Source organism: Culex pipiens, chromosome 3 (genome assembly GCF_016801865.2).
Source record: "Culex pipiens pallens isolate TS chromosome 3, TS_CPP_V2, whole genome shotgun sequence".
In the NCBI taxonomy this organism is placed as follows: Eukaryota; Metazoa; Arthropoda; class Insecta; order Diptera; family Culicidae; genus Culex; species Culex pipiens.
Genome location: NC_068939.1, coordinates 110,489,604 through 110,509,048, shown reverse-complemented (window position 1 = coordinate 110,509,048; position 19,445 = coordinate 110,489,604). Strand labels below are relative to the sequence as shown.

The following is a 19,445-nucleotide window of genomic DNA, read 5'->3' as shown; positions in this document are numbered from 1 at the left end:
GACAAAAACTTTTTTTAAATATTTGCATCGGCCTTATAATTTTATAGAAAAAAATCTTGATTTTTTTTTATACAAAACCTCGCTTTAAAATAGTTTTCATTGCTGATTTGATTTTTAATTTCAGAAGAAAAAAATTGAAATATTTTTAATACTACAGTCCAGACTCGATTATCCGAAGCATCGATTATCCAAAGATCGATTATCCGAAGGTTTGTATGGGACTTCGGATAATCGAATCACGAACAATTTTTTTTCGTTTTTTTTCTTCTTTTTCTTGTTTTAAACATCAAATTTAAGTTCTGCGACCCCATTTTAGTCAAATTTGAATAGTTGATTGCGTATTAAATAATAAAATGCATTTTTTCAATATTTCGTCATCACCATATTGGCTGCCATCTTGGATTAAAAAATGTAAATTATTTTAGCGTAGTTTAGGGGTCATACTCAAGCTCGACAATCAAAACTAAGACTGCGAAATATTTTTTTTTTGTGATTCGATCATCCGAAGTGAAATTTTTCCGAGGCCTTCAGACTCGACTCCGACTGTATTACTATATTTTCGAAAAATAATATCTTCGTGAACAAAAATTTGTCCATATTTCTCTGAGTCTCAAAAGTTGGCTTTTTGATTCCCTAACACATATGAGAAACGGTTTTGGGAAATTCCCAATCAGTAAAAAAATAACTTATTCAAAAATAAGATTTTTCAAAAAGTTTATTTTTTCCTACCAAACCTACCAAAAAGAATCATCACGTAAAGGGTGCTATTTTAATCTACTTGTAGAAGCAATTTTGTGTAAATTTTGTAAACTAAGTATAATTTATAGCTCCAAGTGTCCTCTTTTTCAGTTGAAAGATCAGAACTCACTCATTCATCACCGAACGAAACTTTGCCGACTGGAGCGCGCAATCATTCGCGAGTGAACACGACACACTGGCTGCCAGCGGATTGGTCAATCGCTTCACTCAGCGAAACAAATACTCCGTGAATTTCGGAAATAACGTGGGAATAACATTTTTTTGGTATTTGAAAATACTAAGCAAATAACGTTATAAGTTATTTATAACAAAATTTGTTATTCGTCGTTATGATTTTTTTTATTGGATTGTTATTGTAATAACAGACTAATAACATTTCCAGTAATTTTTCGAACAAATCTTTGTTATTATTTTTTGTTATTTTAACAACATATCCGATCACCTCAATAACAATTGGAGATATTCCTCCATATCAAAATATGTTATTCCCAAGTCGTTTTGGCTTCTAACCTATATCAGTCCAATAACAATTTTTTTTTTATGATAACAAAAACTGTTATTAAACTCTTATGCAAAAAATGATTTTGCAACTCTTATGCAAAAAATGATTTTACATTTTATAACACTTTTTGTTATTTTAACAGTATTTGTTATTGAAATGGCATGAATTTAATTATTACCGCCTGTTCGGGGAGCCTAAAAAATACTAGTGTGGCGCTCACTTTGCTTGCACTACAACAGTTTGCCGAATTTGGAATTTGGTAAATTGCTGCCAAATGTGTCTTTGTTGTTGTGTAGACAACAAAATTGCAAAAAGTAAAATTGATTTCAAACAATCCCCTACATGATCAAAGTAATGCCAAGAAAGTACATGTGCTATTACGAAAATCTTTTTTTTAGATTCTTCAGGCACCGGAAAGAACTTCTGGACATAGAAAAACGGCTTGAAAATAGCAAATTATGGTAAAAACGGGTGTTAAAACTTAACTGTTTTTTATGAAACCCAAATTTCAGAACATTCATTACCAGGACCGGTGGTGTAGTGGTAAGCGTGTTTGCCTCCCATCACAGTTACAGATTGAGTTCAAAGTTCAGTTTTGGATTGTGGGCAATAATTGAACTCCTCTATGATATTTATACAGTTCCAGGTTAGTTGTGAATTGAAAGCTATCTTATATCAGTTCCATCAAATGTATGCTCATGAAGTACTCCACAACTCGTCCCAAACGCCGGTCATTCCAGATGAACGTATGGACTGAGGTGTGTTCCGCGACGCAGATGTTAGCAAACAACGGATCGATCTAAAGCGCGGAACAAATTCGCAGCCAACAAGTTTGTGAAAATGGAAACAAAAAAGCGACAACAAAACCCTTTCACCACCTGCCGAGAAAGTCGTCGTTCTGAACGCCTGGAAAGCCCGGATCCCAGTCCCACAGGTTGAGAATGATTTCCTGCCCTAACGTTGCGTTCACCTCTGCCTACAGGAAACCAAAGAATAATCGGTGTCAGTTTACTGCGAAAATGACGCGGAAGCTAGCTTTTTTTTTGGTGTTTGATGAAGGGTGGTGAAGCGGCGGCGGAAATGGTGATTTGCAGCTCAGCTGGTTTTGAGCTAAAACCTGATTAATCTGTGCCACAGCAGCAAACCAAACATGCACAAAACGCTGCAAACATTATCTAACTGGTCACAACGATAAGCTTAATCCTACCTGCACGAAAACAATTGGATTATATGTATGAATCACAAGATAGCAGAACCCTTTGAAGCTTTTTTTAAAATACGATAACTTAATTAAACATTGATTAGCCAATTCCCACGGGTATTAATAACTTAAATCATACCAAACAAACCAAAAATTACAAACACCGGCGTTAAATACAAACTCATACCTTAACTAAAAGACGTACAGAATACTGTTAAAACAGAAGGGAAAAACTTAATATTACAAATAAAAGTTCGCAAACAATCTCACCTTCCCAGCAACTCATCATCGCCGGTGTTGTCCTTGTCATTAACTACAATCTGCAAGTGTTGGCCGCTTTCCGCGTGGACAAACGCCTTCGTGGTTTTTGCGGGTGTGTTGGTGTTGTAGTTTCAACAAAATGAAGATAAAGTATGTCGGATTGGAGGATGCATTTTTTGTTTTTTTTTTTTTGTTTTTCAGTTGATGAGATGGGCAGATATTGGTTCACATAACAATAAATAAGAAAAAAATGAAAATCAATAGTACAAGCTATCATATGCGAGCCAGCGCGCGTAATCTATGGACGGGCCAAAAACCTACGAAACGATTAAGTTTTGGCGGTGGCTTTGGCAATGATTACTCTGCTATACACAGCTGTACAATTTGTTTGTGGCAAAAACAAAATATATAGTAAACAATAACCAATAAAGCAAGAACGAAAATGCCACACTTCCAAAACTTACGCGTTGTTTCGGTCCGTTTACGGTGCGATACTTAATAAAGGGTTCATAAAACTACGAAATATATAAAAAAAATCAACCAAGACTTAAATTAAAACTATTGTTCGTGACAAACTGATAAGAGTAATTTGTGTTGATAAGTCGCAATAAAGTGTAGAAACCACTCGATGTAGTTAAAAACTGCTTGAACAAGTATCAAATAAGATCTGTACAATAATGACAAAAGAGAGGTGATATCAAGTTGACACTCTAAAGTGGCATAGATAACTAACATTTCCCCAACAAATAGAATCAAATAAACGCCAACTAACACAAAATTGGGAAAAGTTGCCCAGACCTTTATTCTATTTCTATGAAACTCTGCTCTAAGGAGTAATTTTGTTGATGATAATCAACAATCGTGATCTACTTGTTTTTGTAACGGGTGGTTACTTAGACTAGCTTGAAACGGTAAAGGGATAGAAGTATGGTTTGGATAGGTCTTTTGTTCGAAATTGATTCGAAGGGTTGGTGTCAACGCACAGGTAGACTTTAAAAAAATGTTTAGGCCACTGAAATAATAGTTCGATCATTGCTGAAAAAAAGCTTTTTTAAGTTACCAATTTCGGAACGGATCTCAACACAACACAATTATAAAATTTAAAAATTCAGCCAATACAATTCATCCAATCACGGATATCATGGCTCCCGTAAATCAACTCAATGTTTCGAGAATACGCTCAGAAAGTTTGACAGTTCGTTTTTAGTAGCGGTTGGAAACCATATTTTAAGTCAATATAATAAATTTCGCTGCTCGAAATTTTTGTAAAATCTTCAAGTTCGGCCAGGTAAGATACGCAGAAAAAAAATGATGGTAATATTCATCAGGAAATGGTGACAGATTTTGTGTCAAAAAAAAAGGTTTATTTTACCCCAGAAAATGATGAATTTTCATCAGTTTTTGATGAATATTCATCAGGTTCACATTTTTACACATTTTTTATGTAATATTACCCAAAAAAGAGGTAATATTCTACCAAATTTTCAACATTCCAAAATTCAACTTTTTTCTGTGTACACAGAAAAAAAAGTTGAAAAATTTTCAATTTTTGCTTTTTGGGTGTTTTTTAATACCCCTGACTCAAGGCGGTTCTAAAAACACCCAAAAAGCAAAACCTGAAAATTTGGTTTATTGGACTTTTTCAAAAAACAACTCCAGATATGAAACAACTGGCCAAAGGGATTTCAGGTCAAAACAGGTTTGAAGCATGTACTAGCTAGACTACATATAACATTTGTAAATATAATTCGGGACTCCAGCAACCAAATTCAACCAAACTTAGGGGCAAAGCACAGAATGGTCAACAAAAATAATGTGCTTGTTATTGTTTACATTGCGAGCTCTACTTTTTGTTTATTCAATGTCAAAAATCGCGGTTTTCTCGGATTTCCATCGAATTTTTATGCTCGAGGTTGCATTTGACTGGTCAGTAGTTGTACCACGGACGAACGGACATGACATGACAGGACATGAAATGACTTTTACTTCTTCTTGGCGAAAACTTGCGCAAGCGAGATCGCTTATGTCAAAATCTTCACGCCACGTGGTCTTAAACGTAAACAAAGCCAGCTGATGATGCAATCTTATGAGCACTTTTTGAAATGGTCGTATGATTTTATATTAAAAATACCATTTCTATCAATTTCTCGGCAATTTTAGTAACCATGAAAAATTACATAGAATCATAAAGACAAATTTAATGCTTAAAAACTGATTCTAGCACCATACTAATGCTAAATGTTTTAATTAATTATTGCATAAGACATTTTGAGAAATCATGCGTAATCGCGCAATGCTACTTCGACAACTTGAGTGTAGATGGCGCAAGTGATAGTTTGCTTCAGAAATTTGAAGAAAATTTGTTCCTGGTGTCATGTCCATTCGTCTGTGGTTGTACTTTTAGGGAAAATTATGGATCAAGTGAAAATCTCATCTCAGCTAAAATGGAAGGCACTGAAAAAAGTGTTTTTTTGACACGGCCCCGGAAAATCCATAATCATCATGAACCTGTTTGAATTGTTTTAGTTAGGCCGTTGCAAACATTTGTTTACTTTCATGTTACGGCCCTTCCTTCAAATCAAATGGTGTGGGACCTAATAAGCGTTTCAAGCCCTTGGTATCCAGCTTTTGGGATCATTTCAATCAAGCCCGTTGATATTGTATTAATTTAGGAAAATTAAATTGTTGAAATTGAATAATAAGAAAAACGACAAACAAAAGAAAAGAATATCCAAAACAAGAAATTAAAGATTTTTTGTTGAGTTTTTTTTTTAAACTGTCAACAATTCCAACTGGGGGTGTTTCGACAAATGTATCACCAGATTATTTCAATAAACAAAACGGCACAAATCAGGTCCCAAACATGCAAACAAACCACACTTAACACTTCCCTAACTCCCCCGTCTGACGCCATGATTTCCCAAAGTTATCTCTCTCTCTCTGGAGAGCAATCAGGAGCTAATCAAGATTAAAACCCGTTAGAGTGATATATGTCTAGGGTTAAACGACAATAAAAACTCATTTTCAAACGCTCTAGTGTTTGTTAAACGAAGAAAAAACCGAAAACCGCACTATTAGTTGCTTCTAGCTCTCACTCCTGGCTGTTTCTGAATGTGTGTATGTATTTGTGACTGTAAGTGTGAATGATTTTTTTGTTTGTTTGTGTGTTTGTGTGACACTCTGCGCTGAGCAAGGGAATTTTTGTTTCGGGAGGGGGGGCCGGAAGCCCCTAACCAGCACCCACACTACTCACCTCGCACCAGTAGTCCCACTTGGGGTTGACGGTGTTGTCGATGGTCTGGGTCCGGAACTGCTGGGCACCGACGGACACGATGGTGTACGGGTCGGACTTGCCCTTGCCGAGCACACCGATGTCCTTCTTCATGAGGTCCTTCGCCTCGACCACGTGGATGCGAAGCACGCCCTGGCGGATGAAGGAAAGAGAGGAAATTCGCGGAAATTTATTCAATGGGCAGCTAGTCGAATTTGGTTGTTGGCAATTCTCTAGCAATACGTAAGTCTGATTTCCTTTGTTGAATCTTATCATAATGTAGATTATTTTTACGTAGACTTACACACGTCACAATGGATAATTGTCTAATCAATACCATTACAACTTTCCTTACAATTTTTTACCAAGATTAAAAAATAATCGACTTTCGAGTACCTAGAGACTTTGCTGCTGGACGATGCAAATCCCGGTGAGATTAAAATGCCACTACAACAGCTTGAACATCACTTACCTCTGGTTCCGGCATTTTCAGCGACAGCGCCGGAACACCGTCGTTCAAAATTATGGGCAGCTTGTTCGGCAGCACCATAATGGCCGCGACCTGTTCCACGATAATTTTGCGCAGAATGTCACTCAGCCCGGGCATATCGAGCAGATCCACCACGCCGACCAGGTTGAAGTCAATGTTCGGATTGTTCAGGAAGAATATCTGCAGCCCACCCACCAGGGGCATCTGGCTGATCAGTGGCTTCATGATCACCCGAACCGTACCGTGAATCTGGAAGTCCTTGATTCCACCCCGCAGCCCGCTCAACGAAAAGTTGATGTCACAATCACCGGCGTAGAACAAATCCAGATCCATGATGATTTCGTTCCGGGACACGTTCTTGTCGTACACCTTGACGCCACCGATTCTGGGAGGCTGCAAAAGAGTAACAAAACCCAGCTCGGTGGTCATCCCTTTGAAAACTTAAACTCAAAGACTCTTACAATAGTGCCCAGAATCATGCGGTCAAACTTGAACCCGTTCAGCTTGTAGCCGGCCAGGGCCTGTTGAATGTTCGGCTCGATGGACTCCTTGATGAGGTTCTTGGCGAAGAAGTTTGCATTGGGCCACACTTGTTTCAGGATCTGCCCGGGGGAGAGAAGGGGGAGTTTGGATATTAGCTGTGTGAATTTCTAAACGACAAAGTTTGCCGCCATAAAACATACCCTGTTGAGCCACTCGCAACGTTCCACATCGGGGAAGAACACCTGTACGAGAGAAAGTGGGAAGAAAGGATTAATTTACTTTGCGGGATTAAACAGTGGTAAAGTTTGGAATCAAAATCTTAGCTTTAGTCAGACAATGAGATACATAAAGGAAACATGATTAAAGTCATGCACAGTAGTCCAGATCGCAAAATAAAGTGGAATTTTTTTCCGAAAAAATGTGCCGTTAATGAGCCTATCACCCAGAACTGGGCATCAGTATTCAAGAGCATGAGCATGAGCATGGTTGACTGCAATGAGCTGCTACTCCGTTATTGACAGATCAGCTGAAGTTAAATAATGAATAAAAAATGATCAGAGGGAGCCAACCATCCGTTCACTGTTTAACCTCTGAAGATCCCTACTTTATTAGTCAATACCGGCGCCCTCCCAAGAAGCCTGCAGTTCAACGAAAGGGAGGAATGTTAGTCCGATAGTTTAAGTTGCAGACTCATCAAGCACATAGTTTTTCGCTATATACTTGTTGATACCGCTTGAGACCGTTGAATCCACAGCATCTCCTTCAAGCATCACGTGATTAATATTTTTTTGGGTTAGTATGATAAGGTATTGGCTTTTCGATGCGTCCCGAGGAGGACTTTTATAACAGAACCGTCGGCGAGCCTTCCGAGCAACGGTGCTATGGGAAGGTCTTTCTGGTTAGCACACAAAATCACTCACACACAGTTATTTTGCTCCACTATTAACTCGACGATCCAAATTGTCAGTGCGTCTTTCGATCATTATATAGAAATGGCTTTTTCACCGCAAATAAATAAAAACTTCGAAAAATTTAAACACAATCCACCCGACGCCGTGCCTTCCGATCAACGATGATATAGGAAGGGCTTTGAAAATCACAAAACAATAAATTAAGACACACACAATTCACGACCAAAGGCACACACAAAAAAATCACTTTTCACTCCGAATATTTTTTACACCACCTTTACAAATTATGCACTCACCCCATACGAATAGCGATACAAAAGCACACACAAAAAATTAACCTAAATAATCACGACTTCGCGTCCCCCCTTCCAGCGCACCAATCAGAACTGGGCATCAGTATTCAAGAGGCCAAAAACTTTCTTGAAGACAAAAAAAATCACAAAAATATTCCTACAAAGTTAGAATTTCAAAAACACCCTAATCGTAAAATACACTAATTTTTAATCAAGCCAAAAGTTGCCCCTTTTCAATTGCAACAACTCATTGGAAGACACTAAAGCTCCAGAACGACATTATTTTTACTTTTTTAGAGAGCCATTTGAGCAAACCTCCAAAAACGAGGTAGTTCAGGGCTAAGTTTTAGAAAAAAAAAGTGTTGTTGTTGGAGCTCTAAAAACACAGATTTTTATATTTTGACAAGTCTTTGAGGTGACCAACGCGGTGTTAGGGTGGTTCGAAAAATTGCAATTTTCGTCATTTTTCGCAAAAAAACACTTTTTTTCAAAAAATTATATCTCCGCGTCATTTCATCCGATTTTAGCTGTCTTAGATGCAAAAGAAAGGTGATTAGTTTGGCTATTTGGGAGAAATAGTAAGAAGTTTCAAAAATCTAGCTCAACATTTGAAAATGTCGTATAAAAACTTAAAATGGCGTTTTGACCGTGTCTGGACCAAAGAGCCTATGCCTGATAATATTTTTATCGGATTTCTCGGAAAATTTCACATAACATATCAAAAAATTGGCGTTGTCGAACCGAACGTTTCCGAGATACGATTTTTTGAAAATAAAAACTGAGTTTACAACGTGACATGCGCATAAACAGAAAAATGACGAAATCGGCAAAAAATAAACTTTTATCACTAAAACTGCGATAACTTAATAATATCAGCAATAACCTATACATGTTAGGGTAAAATACGCAACTTTTGGTACCCTAACATGTATAGGTCATCGCTGAAATTTTTTAGTTATTGCAGTTTTAGTGATAAAAGTTTATTTTTTGCCGATTTCGTCATTTTTCTGTTTGTGCGCATGGCACATTGAAAAACTCAGTTTTTATTTTCAAAAACCATATCTTGGAAACGTACGTTTCGACATCGCCAATTTTTTGCCAATATTTTAAATTTTCATACGACTTTTTCAAATGTTAAGCTAAATGTTTAAAACTACTTTCTATTTTCCTCAAATAGTCTAACTAATCACCTTTCTTTTGCGTCTAAAATCTAAAAGCTAAAATCGGATTGAATGGCGCGGAGAAATGATTTCCTAAAAAAAAATTTTTTTGAAAGAATGACGAAAATAGCTATATTTCGGACCACCCTTACCCGGCGTAGACAAGACGTTGGAGTTGTTTTTTTTTTGGAATCATGCTGTTTTCGAGAGGAATTGCTGATAAGCTAGGTAGTCAAAGGATTATCTAACAATTTAATGTACCGTAATCTGATGCGAATCGGGACTACAGTCTGAACGGGGACAGCAGTGTTTAGAGCACTTAAAGCTTTTAAATTTGGAAATGGATGTACACACTTTGTTGGTCTGAGTCTGTTCTAACCGAAATCAAAATATTGTGCTCCAACATGGTTAAAACTGCTGTCCCAATTCGCCTCATGTGTCCCGATTGACCCCAGTTTTAATTACAATGAGGTAAATACGACTGATATAAATAAGTTCAACAAATCCTGTTCAAGTCATATTTTACGATAATCAGTGAGCCAAATCTACAAACTCTACTACTAATTTCCTCAAATGGATTCTTCAGTTTAGTTCAATTTTTATTTGTGAAAAAGCAAATTGCAATAAGCCCAATTTGTGTACAAAACAGTGTATTGTAGTTCCTTTCATCTGTGTGTTACACTCATTCATCTTGGTGGAATTATTGCAATTAACTATAGGCTCAGCAAAAAAAACGCAAATTAAGAAATGTTTATTAAAAAATGTCCTATTCCTGGCAAAAGCCATCTCGAATAAAAGTCAATCCAATCGTCTCTTCTAAGAATCATCTATTGCTTAACGTGAAGACTTCCATCAGTGCCATGTTTTTTCGTTCAAATATATAAATGTTGCGTCGCTATCAATATTTTGACAAAATTCCTTCTACAAGTTGTTTAGAATAGTGCCCTACACATGCTGATACTTTTTGGAAACGATTATCCCATTCCTTGAAAAGTTATGGAAATCGTCATTAATCAATGATTGCGAACTAGGACGTCAATGATTGTACCACAAAACTATATAAATTTTGAAGCACAATTGAGTTAGATAAAAAATCCTTCAGTTGCTTCAAGAAGGCAACAACCGGCTCATGCTGATTCATTTTGGTGCATAAATTCGTTAAATTGAATTCAATACAGAAAATTTTAGAGTGATTATCAATTTTCTTCGAGAATGATCAACGGCTTCACCTTAAAGGGTTACAGAATTGAAAAAGCAAAAAAAAGTGTCCCCGAAAAAGGCACCCATAAATACTTAAAAGCTCATCAGTGCGATGAAGGGTAAAACATCATTTAATATTCCCTCTCAAGAGTCCAAAAAACTAAAGTCCAAAAGGGACGAAGCCACTCATAAAACATAACTGTCATTAGGAGGAGCTAAACAGCACCATTTTTATGCTCGAGAGCTCGTAATTGCGGTCAAACTGAGCTGCTCTCTTTGCTCTGTCTCTGTTATGTTGTTTGTGTCTGTGATGATAGCAAGCCAACACCATTTCCACTCAGTGTATGATTGCTCTATCATGCTGCTGCCAACCCTTTAACACTCGGGAAAACTGCTTGGCGTTCTTAGTGCGAATGACTATGGAGGGTGGTATGTTTGAGCTTTTCTTCAAGAGACCGACTGGAATGCTTCGTTCGTAGGAAAGGAAGGAAAATGCAAATATTTGGTTGGGTCTTTGAGACGAAGTTGTGGTGAAGATGACGCCAACGTCTTGTCTTACGGAAATACATGGAAAATGATGACATTTTAGATATGCAGGAGGTATGTTTTGCTAAATATACATTGTGTTATCATCATCTATAAATCATGCGAGAATAGTAAACAGTTTAATTGAATCAGCTGTAAGAAATGATCAAAAATGTGCTGTCTTAAAAATAAGACGCAGCTGAGCTTTTCTCGAAAAAGAATATCCGTTTCGACACCTTTACCTTACTCCCTGTTGTATATAAACAGATTCATTCACAAAGAAAATATTGATTCAGAATACACCGGAAACACACTCCCCAGGGAGGCTCAAAGAAGAACCATTTAGAGGGTGTACATAATTTGCTTCAACAACAAAAAGAACGTTTCCTTCAAATATTTATCTTATTTTTAAAGCGACGAGCTTCCGAATTGATGATAACATTTTAAAGTATCCGTAGGTGTTGTGTTTGCGTTTATTTTCACCCAGAATAAAAAAAAAACATGAAAATCTTCCGCTCCGGGTAGCCTTTCCACTGCGGAATAGCGTCTTTATCTTTATTCGCGGAACGGATAATGGCGAAGCTTCGGGGAGGAAAACAGCCGAGCAGTACACGGTTGTTGTGGGGATTTTTCCATCACAGCTTTCATGCTCGGTAGGTATAACACGGTGATGATTGGACGACGACGAAAAGGATAAAATCATTGCAATCTTTGAGCTTGGGAAATTCGTTGTTTTTCAAGGTGAGGCATAATAAATAGTAATGCATTGTGAAAGTTTTAGGTCAGCAGCGATTTTCTCTAAATTACTCAAATTATTCAGCAGCAAATTTGCATAGCTTCAGAAGTGCTAACCCTCTGATGGCCAATGTTTACCTTCTTTTGTTCTACGGAGAACATAACTTTTCCGATGTTTTTTTTTATTTACAGTCCAGACTCAATTATCGGAAGCCTCGATTATCCGAAGGTTCGATTATCCGAAGTTCGATTATCTGAATGTTTGTATGGGTGGCAGTGCGTGGCCGAATGGTTACGCTGTCCGCTTTGTAAGCGGATGATTCTGGGTTCGATTCCCATCTGCTCAAACCTTCCATCGGATGAGGAAGTAAAATGTCGGTCCCGGCCTTGGTTGTTAGGCCGTTAAGTCATTCCAGGTGTAGGAGTCGTCTCCATTCCATAAGAACAAACAACACACCAAACCAAGCCTACTCCGGTGGAATCGCTGGCGGCGGTTGGACTCGCAATCCAAAGGTCGTCAGTTCAAACACTGGGGTGGAAGGTTCCTTGGAGTAGAAAGAGGTTTGGGTGCTCTCCCCATTCAAGCCTTCGGACCCCTAGGTTCGAGCAGAAACTTACAATAGAGACCACAAAAAACCCGGGGGTCGTTAATGTGGATGGTTTGATTTTTTTGTATGGGACTTCGGATAACCGAATCCCAAACAATGTTTTTTTCGTATCTTTGTATTTTCTTACCTTTAACATGAAATTCAAGTTCGGGGACCCCTTTTTAGTAAAATATGAATGGTTGGTTGCGTACTAAATTGAAAAATGCGTTTTATCAATATTTGATCACCGCCATTTTGGCCACCATCTTGGATTTAGAATTGGTCGCTGTCGATCTTCTCGATATCGATATTGCTCCAGCTGTCAATAAATTGTTTTGTTCCTTCAAGAAGCATGCTTTGATTTTTTCGTTCCATAATTCGATAACTCCTTCTCTCGACAGTCCCTTCAATATCGACAACAAGAGAGTCCACGGTAGTTACAATCTGCTCGTGCTATCTTGTTTATTCTTAAAAGTGCGACAAATGGATAGAGGGAACCAAGAGGGAACTTAGTTAGAGGACATTTTGACACAGACATATGCCCGTTAATTGCATACATTTTTTATTGTATCTCGGGCATCCAGCCATCAACTTAAACCAAATTTCGGGAAATAAAATTTTCTTTTCTATGCGGATAAAAGACAAATCTTAAGATCGTGAATTGTGTTCATACATTTAAGAAACGTTTAAAATGCAAATGCACCATAGGAGAGAGTGGGGATACTTGATCTTCGGGGATCCGTAGCCTGTATCTCGTCAACATGTGGGTAAAACAATGAGCTTTGATCTAGACAGTTGTGCGAAATCGACTCAAACTCATTGTGGAAAACAAAGATTTTTTAAAAAATGTTCGGATTGAGTTACACACATTTTACTAAAAAGTGCTACAAAAAACCTCCAAGAGATATTTTTTCTTTATTTTAATATTTAAACACATTAAATTTATTCAAAAAAATATTGTTAATACTTGAATTGTTTGATAAACTTATCAACTTCAAAACCCTCACGCATTTGACGTTAAAATTATTGAACATGGCTTCCTTTAGTATAGTTTTAGAGGAATTACTGCAGTTAGAATTTGTTTTCCAAAATTTTTCAAACACAAATTACCAGCTTTTGTAATCATGCTCAATGTTGGTCTAAAGATGAATATTTTAAGTTTTTAAATATTTTACATACTAAATTTGTTTTATTTGAACACAAACGTTCGGGCTTTGCTGTAAATTATAGAAAATCAACAATTTGGATGAGTAATAAACAGTTTGCTTAAGATTTCTTCATAATTTTGAAAGGGGATCAAGTTACCCCTAACATTTTGAAAATGCCGGTTAAAAATCTGGAGTATTTTTTTAAAAGTTCCTATAAACCTAATTTTCATTTTTTGCTTTTTGGGTGTTTTTGAATACCCCTGACTCAAGGCGGTTCTAAAAACACCCAAAAAGCAAAAATTGAAAATTTGGTTTATAGAGCAATTCCAGCTCAAATCAGGATTTTTTCTGGTACTTTTGTACCCGACCCTCTCCGATTTCAATGAAACTTTGTAGACATGTTATCCTAGGCCTATATAAGCCATTTTTGTGTATATGGAGCCAATAGTACTCGAGAATAACATTTGAGAAGGGCGTAAGGTATTTAAATTTTTTTGTATTTTGCAATTTAATAATTACTGTATCTCGAAGCCGTTGCATCGTATCAAAAAGTGGTCAAAGACAAACTTGTAGGAAATTGGACGGGCTTTCTGATAAAAATACACTGAAACAAAAATACACGACACATCTATGAGATTTTTTGATTTAAAGTCTAAAACTTAAATTTGAAGGTGATGTCACGATTTTTTTTCGTTCAAAATTTTTGAGGAAATAGCCTAAAATGTTACTAAAAGACTGACGAAAAATGCAGGATGGTATGTCTCTCCTAAAAAAATACAAAAATCATTTACTAAAACTGTTTTTTTGAAAAGTGGTCTAAACGTCAAAATTTTTAAAAACCGGTAGTGGGAATCGATTTCCCTGATAATTTTACATAAAAGTCTCCATATTGACCATTGTCCTATGTCCAATCCTTGGGAAGATACAGCGGTTTTAAAAATAAAAATGTTGAAAAAAAACGGGATTTTTGGTGGTTTTTGGCATTTTCTATATGACAGACTTGGTTTTTCAGTCTCGTAAATATTTTTACCGGAAAGCTCGTCCAATTTCCCATAAGTTTGCCTTTGACAGCTTTTTGATTTATATCGTTTTTATATTTACGTAATCAAATTTACTATCCTGGTTTCTACCACACTGAAAAAAATATTCTATTTTCAGTTATAAGCAATGCAATTAAGCTTATATCTGTAAACCCATACATCCAATTGAAATGCTGTTAAAGGCAAACTTATGGGAAATTGGACGAGCTTCCCGTTAGAAATATTTACGAGACTGAAACCCCAAGTCTGTCATATAGAAATTGTCAAAAACCACAAAAAATCCCGTTTTTTCAACATTTTTATTTTTAAAACCGCTGTATCTTCCCAAGGATTGGACATAGGACAATGGTCAATACGGAGACTTTTATGTAAAATTGTCTGGAGAATCGATTCCCACTACCGGTTTTTAAAAATTTTGACGTTTAGACCACTTTTCAAAAAAACAGTTTTAGTAAATGATTTTTGTATTTTTTTAGGAGAGACATACCATCCTGCATTTTTCGTCAGTCTTTTAGTAACATTTAAGGCTATTTCCTCAAAAATTTTGAACGAAAAAAAATCGTGACATCACCTTCAAATTTAAGTTTTAGACTTAAAAATCAAAAAATCTCATAGATGTGGCGTGTATTTTTGTTTCAGTGTATTTTTTTCAGAAAGCCCGTCCAATTTCCTACAAGTTTGTCTTTGACCACTTTTTGATACGACGCAACGGCTTCGAGATACAGTAATTTTTAAATTACAGAATACAAAAATATTTAAATACCTTACGCCCTTCTCAAATGTTATTCTCGAGTACTATTTGCTCCATATGCACAAAAATGGCTTATATAGGCCTAGGATAACATGTCTACAAAGTTTCATTGAAATCGGAGAGGGTCGGGTACAAAAGTATCAGAAAAATTCCTGATTTGAGCTGGAATTGTTCTATAGGACCTTTTCAAAAAAAAACTCCAGAAATATATTTTTTAAACGCTTGGCATGACTCGAAGAGTTCATCTGATTAAAAAATCCTTATCGATCAATCATAGATGAATGTTTCAGCTTTCAATTCATGCATAAAGTTCATAGTTTTGTGAGAAATTAAGACAATTATGTGCTGTACAGAAAAAGGGGAACAAATCTCCCCATTTTCCCCTATTCATGAATATGTTTTATGTGGTTCTCAAATTCATGAAAAACAATTCACGATTATGGGAATTGATTTTTGTTTCGTCTAACTATCCCACATCTATTAGCTATTTCGGAGGTTATTTTAGCATTTTTTTCCTTCTATGTCCAATTCGTTCTCCTTAGTACCAGTAAACTCTCTCCCCATTTCGAACAAATCAGCTGTTGAAAGGTAGTCCATATCACAGCTCAGGATAACAACTGCACCAATGTAATTGTTAAGAGCGAGTCCACGAGCAAAGCATACCCATCTCGCATCGACCTCAGCAATCTGCCTGAAATTTTCGGGGGTTGTTTGTACATATAAAACTAGCATCTGGCCAAAATATGAGCACTCTAGGTCAACGGGAAGTGGGGCAAATCGGGACACAAAGTTTGAAGGTTCAAAAACGTCAAAAATCTTTTTTTCTTTTTTTTATTTGGGTTTTAAAATTGTGCTATTTTTTCACTAAAATGCCAAAAACTCCCTTTAGATTAAACCAATTGGGATGCTTCTCCCTGCATTTTGTTGCATTTTTTAAGTCCTTTCAGATGCATTTTGAATTTTGAAATTAAATTGTATTTTGCCTTAGTTACAGCCTATTTATGATTTTTGACGTTTTTGAACCTTCAAACTTTGTGTCCCGATTTGCCCCACTTTCCTTTGACCTAGAGTGCTCATATTTTGGTCAGATGCTAGTTTTATATGTACAAACAACCCCTGAAAATTTCAGGCAGATTGGTGAGGTCCAAACGACGTCCCATACAAAGGGGTATGCCCTGTTCGTGGACTCGCTCTTAAAGCAACCTAGCAAAATGAAATGAATTGATTTTATTCTGAGTAATAATTTAAAAAAAATAACTTATTTTTACTTAAAAAATAATATAACACCTTCTGGAAATTAATAGCAAAGTAAAACAAGTCCCATTAACCCGAACCAAGAGGTTGCTTTTTAATGATGCTGGTTAATGTTTGGCGATTTATTACGTTTTTTTATACAATAAAATAATTTTCTCTACTCGTTTCATCAATAGTTGTTCACATTCGAAAATTTAATTACATTTTTTGTCACACCAGAATGTGTTAAGAGTAAATTTCATTAAACCAGAATCGCTATGAGCCCTTTGGACTATTTTAAAGCCAAGCCCAAGTCAGGTCAGGTCCTTTGCTTTCATTTTACGACATCCCCCCCAAGGATTTCGACTCTTGCCTCAACCTTTGAACAAAGCGCACAACTTTAGGATGGCGTCGTAATTTTGCATCGGTCCATAAAATCGTGCCCTTGGCTTTGGGACGTTTGCCGACGTCGAACTTCATGTGTGGGAGATTGATATCGCAAACCCAGGGCAAATCAAGCGTCACAAAAAAAAGGGCAACACAGAATGAATAAATAAATCCAGTCACATAATAAAAACCAGCGAACTTTACTCACCCAAGCCGGCAGATCGCCGAGCCGTGCCAGAATAACGTCCTTGTCGTTGGCGAGGGCGGACGCCTTGGCCACGTTCCGGCGGGTTTCATTTTTGGTGCGCCACTGGTCGCGTGCCACCGACAGAATGACCGGCGTAATGAGCCACGCCACCGACCAGCCCATGTAGCCGACAAAGTAGATAATTCCGACGGTGACCACCTTCTTGGCGAACGAGTACACCAGGGACGCCGTACTGTCGCCCGCCGCGCTGGCCACACTCGATGTCCCGGCGGCTTCAGCAGCGGCGGCCGTCGCCGGATCTTGCTCCTTGCTGGCGCCAGTCATGTCGCCACCGTCCAGCTCCTCAACGGCGGATGTTGGTCCAGCTTCGGTCAACAGGCTGTCAGTCTCCCCGCCGTAGTTGAGGCTACCTTCGGGAGTAAGGGACGGCTCACCGGGGCCACCACCACCACCGTTGGTCAAATCACTGCCGGAAGAGAGAGAGAGAAAGAAAGAAAAAACCCAAATGACTAATTGCTTCACTATGGTAATTAAATTAGCACGCGACAACGACTTGGTAATGGTTGTTATTCCCAAAAGTCGGCCAACGATAACGCACCACTTGAACTCTGAGTGAGTGATCTAATCTGTTCGCGACCAGCGATGGAGCGAGAATGAAGTCGAAACGTGGCGCTACTCGGGGCCTGAAAGGAGCAGAATCTGGTCCCGGAGAGAATGGGGTGAAAACGTGGACTTCAAGAAATCAATTAGGGTAGGGTAGTCATCAATGAGACACTTTTGGTTTTCAACTTTCAACGATTTTTCTAATTTTTTCATCAGCATGTCTTAATGAGCTTTTAGTTGCATTATCTTTCTTTTAATGTGTTCTATCATTGACCAAAATATGAGATCGATCCGACATCTACAGCCAGAGTTATTCAACTGTCTCATTGTAGACGCACTTGGCAGGAACAATGAGACAGCTGGGGAACAATGAGACACTCTACGAAAATCAACATTTTTCTAGCAAAACATCATGTTTTGGTATTGTTCCATTGCAGGTGACTTGCCTTGAACATTTTAGAGCAATTTTGCCAACATGAAACTTTTAATAACAAAAGTTACACTAAAAAGTATTTAAATTTTGTAAAATCCATATATTTATACCAAATAACTTTGTATTTTTGGTTAAATGAAGTTTAAACTCTATAAATATGCCAAAAATCACTTTTAATTCATGTTTTGAAAGATTTCCATCGATTTTGAAAAGTTTATTGAAGAAAAATCAAAGTGTCTCATTGTTACCCATGGGCTGAAATGAGTGGGGAACAATGAGACAGTCCTGAATTCTGTGTGTATTCTAAATTTTGGCCAAATCTAATGAAAGGACATTGTAGCCCAACTTAATCCCTATGGAACGTCGAAAGACATTTGAAGAAATATTAGTTTTGGTGTAAATGGCAGCCTACGAGCGAAAAAGTATTTTTTGTCCATGATTTACTTTTACACCCCAGAATCAAACATTTATGAATTACTTTTCAAGGGAGCGTCCATAACCAAAGCCACTTATATGGCAGACGTGTATCCAGTAGACACACCTTTCCCCCAAATATGAGCCTGATTGGTTGAAACTACGACTTATGAGAGCCATTTTATCATTGTTCCCCGTGTCTCATTGATGACTACTCTACCCTACATAAAAATGAAAGGATAACATTGGCACATTGGAAAGTGTAGGTATCAGTTTAACCCCCTTAAAACAAGTTTTTTATTTACTATTTGTTGCTATTTTGGATTTAGGTTAACTATTATTGTTATTTCTTAATTTTCGAAAAATGTACAAAGAAATCCGATGCAAATACATGCTGAAAATGTGTTTAAAATTGCTTTCAGCTATTGGACTCGATTATCCAAAGTCCTCGGAAAATTTTCACTACGGATAATCATCACGAAATAGTAGTTTATGCAACAAGTTGCAAAAAGAGGATTTTTTCAGCACGAGTCGTACATTTATCCAACGAGGTTCACCGAGTTGGATAAATACGACGATTGCTGAAAAAATCAAGTTTTGCAACGAGTTCCATATAACATTTTTTGCAATTTCGTAAAACACTCATTGAGTGAAATTTTAAGTCGAATTATCATGTATTTTGTCAATAAATCGTTTAAATCAAAAAAATGTTGAAAAGTGTTACTTTTCAGCATTTATTTTGAAAAAACATTTTTTTGCAATTCCGTCGTGAAACTACTTACTTTTCCTGTCATTCTTGAACGACGAAATAGCCTACTTTTCTGTACCAAAAATAACAGAATCGAATAGA

The 19,445-nt window shown here is 37.1% G+C and overlaps 1 protein-coding gene across 8 annotated transcripts in view; it reads right to left on the bottom strand.

Moving 5' to 3' along the window:
- LOC120422354 (extended synaptotagmin-2) overlaps window positions 1–19,445 on the bottom strand; it is a 59,804-nt gene that overhangs the window by 9,210 nt on the left and 31,149 nt on the right. For 4 of the 8 annotated variants that reach the window (XM_039585758.1, XM_039585757.2, XM_039585753.2 and 1 more), the window contains 7 exons: window positions 17,146–17,611; window positions 7,168–7,209; window positions 6,946–7,086; window positions 6,467–6,877; window positions 5,977–6,147; window positions 3,188–3,238; window positions 2,140–2,237 (listed from right to left, as the gene is read on the bottom strand). In XM_039585758.1, the coding sequence (XP_039441692.1) occupies window positions 2,140–2,237; window positions 3,188–3,238; window positions 5,977–6,147; window positions 6,467–6,877; window positions 6,946–7,086; window positions 7,168–7,209; window positions 17,146–17,469 (1,238 nt within the window). In that variant the 5' untranslated portion in view covers window positions 17,470–17,611. Of the gene's footprint in view, window positions 1–2,139; window positions 2,238–2,732; window positions 2,819–3,187; window positions 3,239–5,976; window positions 6,148–6,466; window positions 6,878–6,945; window positions 7,087–7,167; window positions 7,210–17,145; window positions 17,612–17,743; window positions 17,839–19,445 lie in introns of those variants that run through there. The other 4 variants (XM_039585759.2, XM_039585754.2, XM_039585755.2 and 1 more) reach the window with 4 other exon arrangements.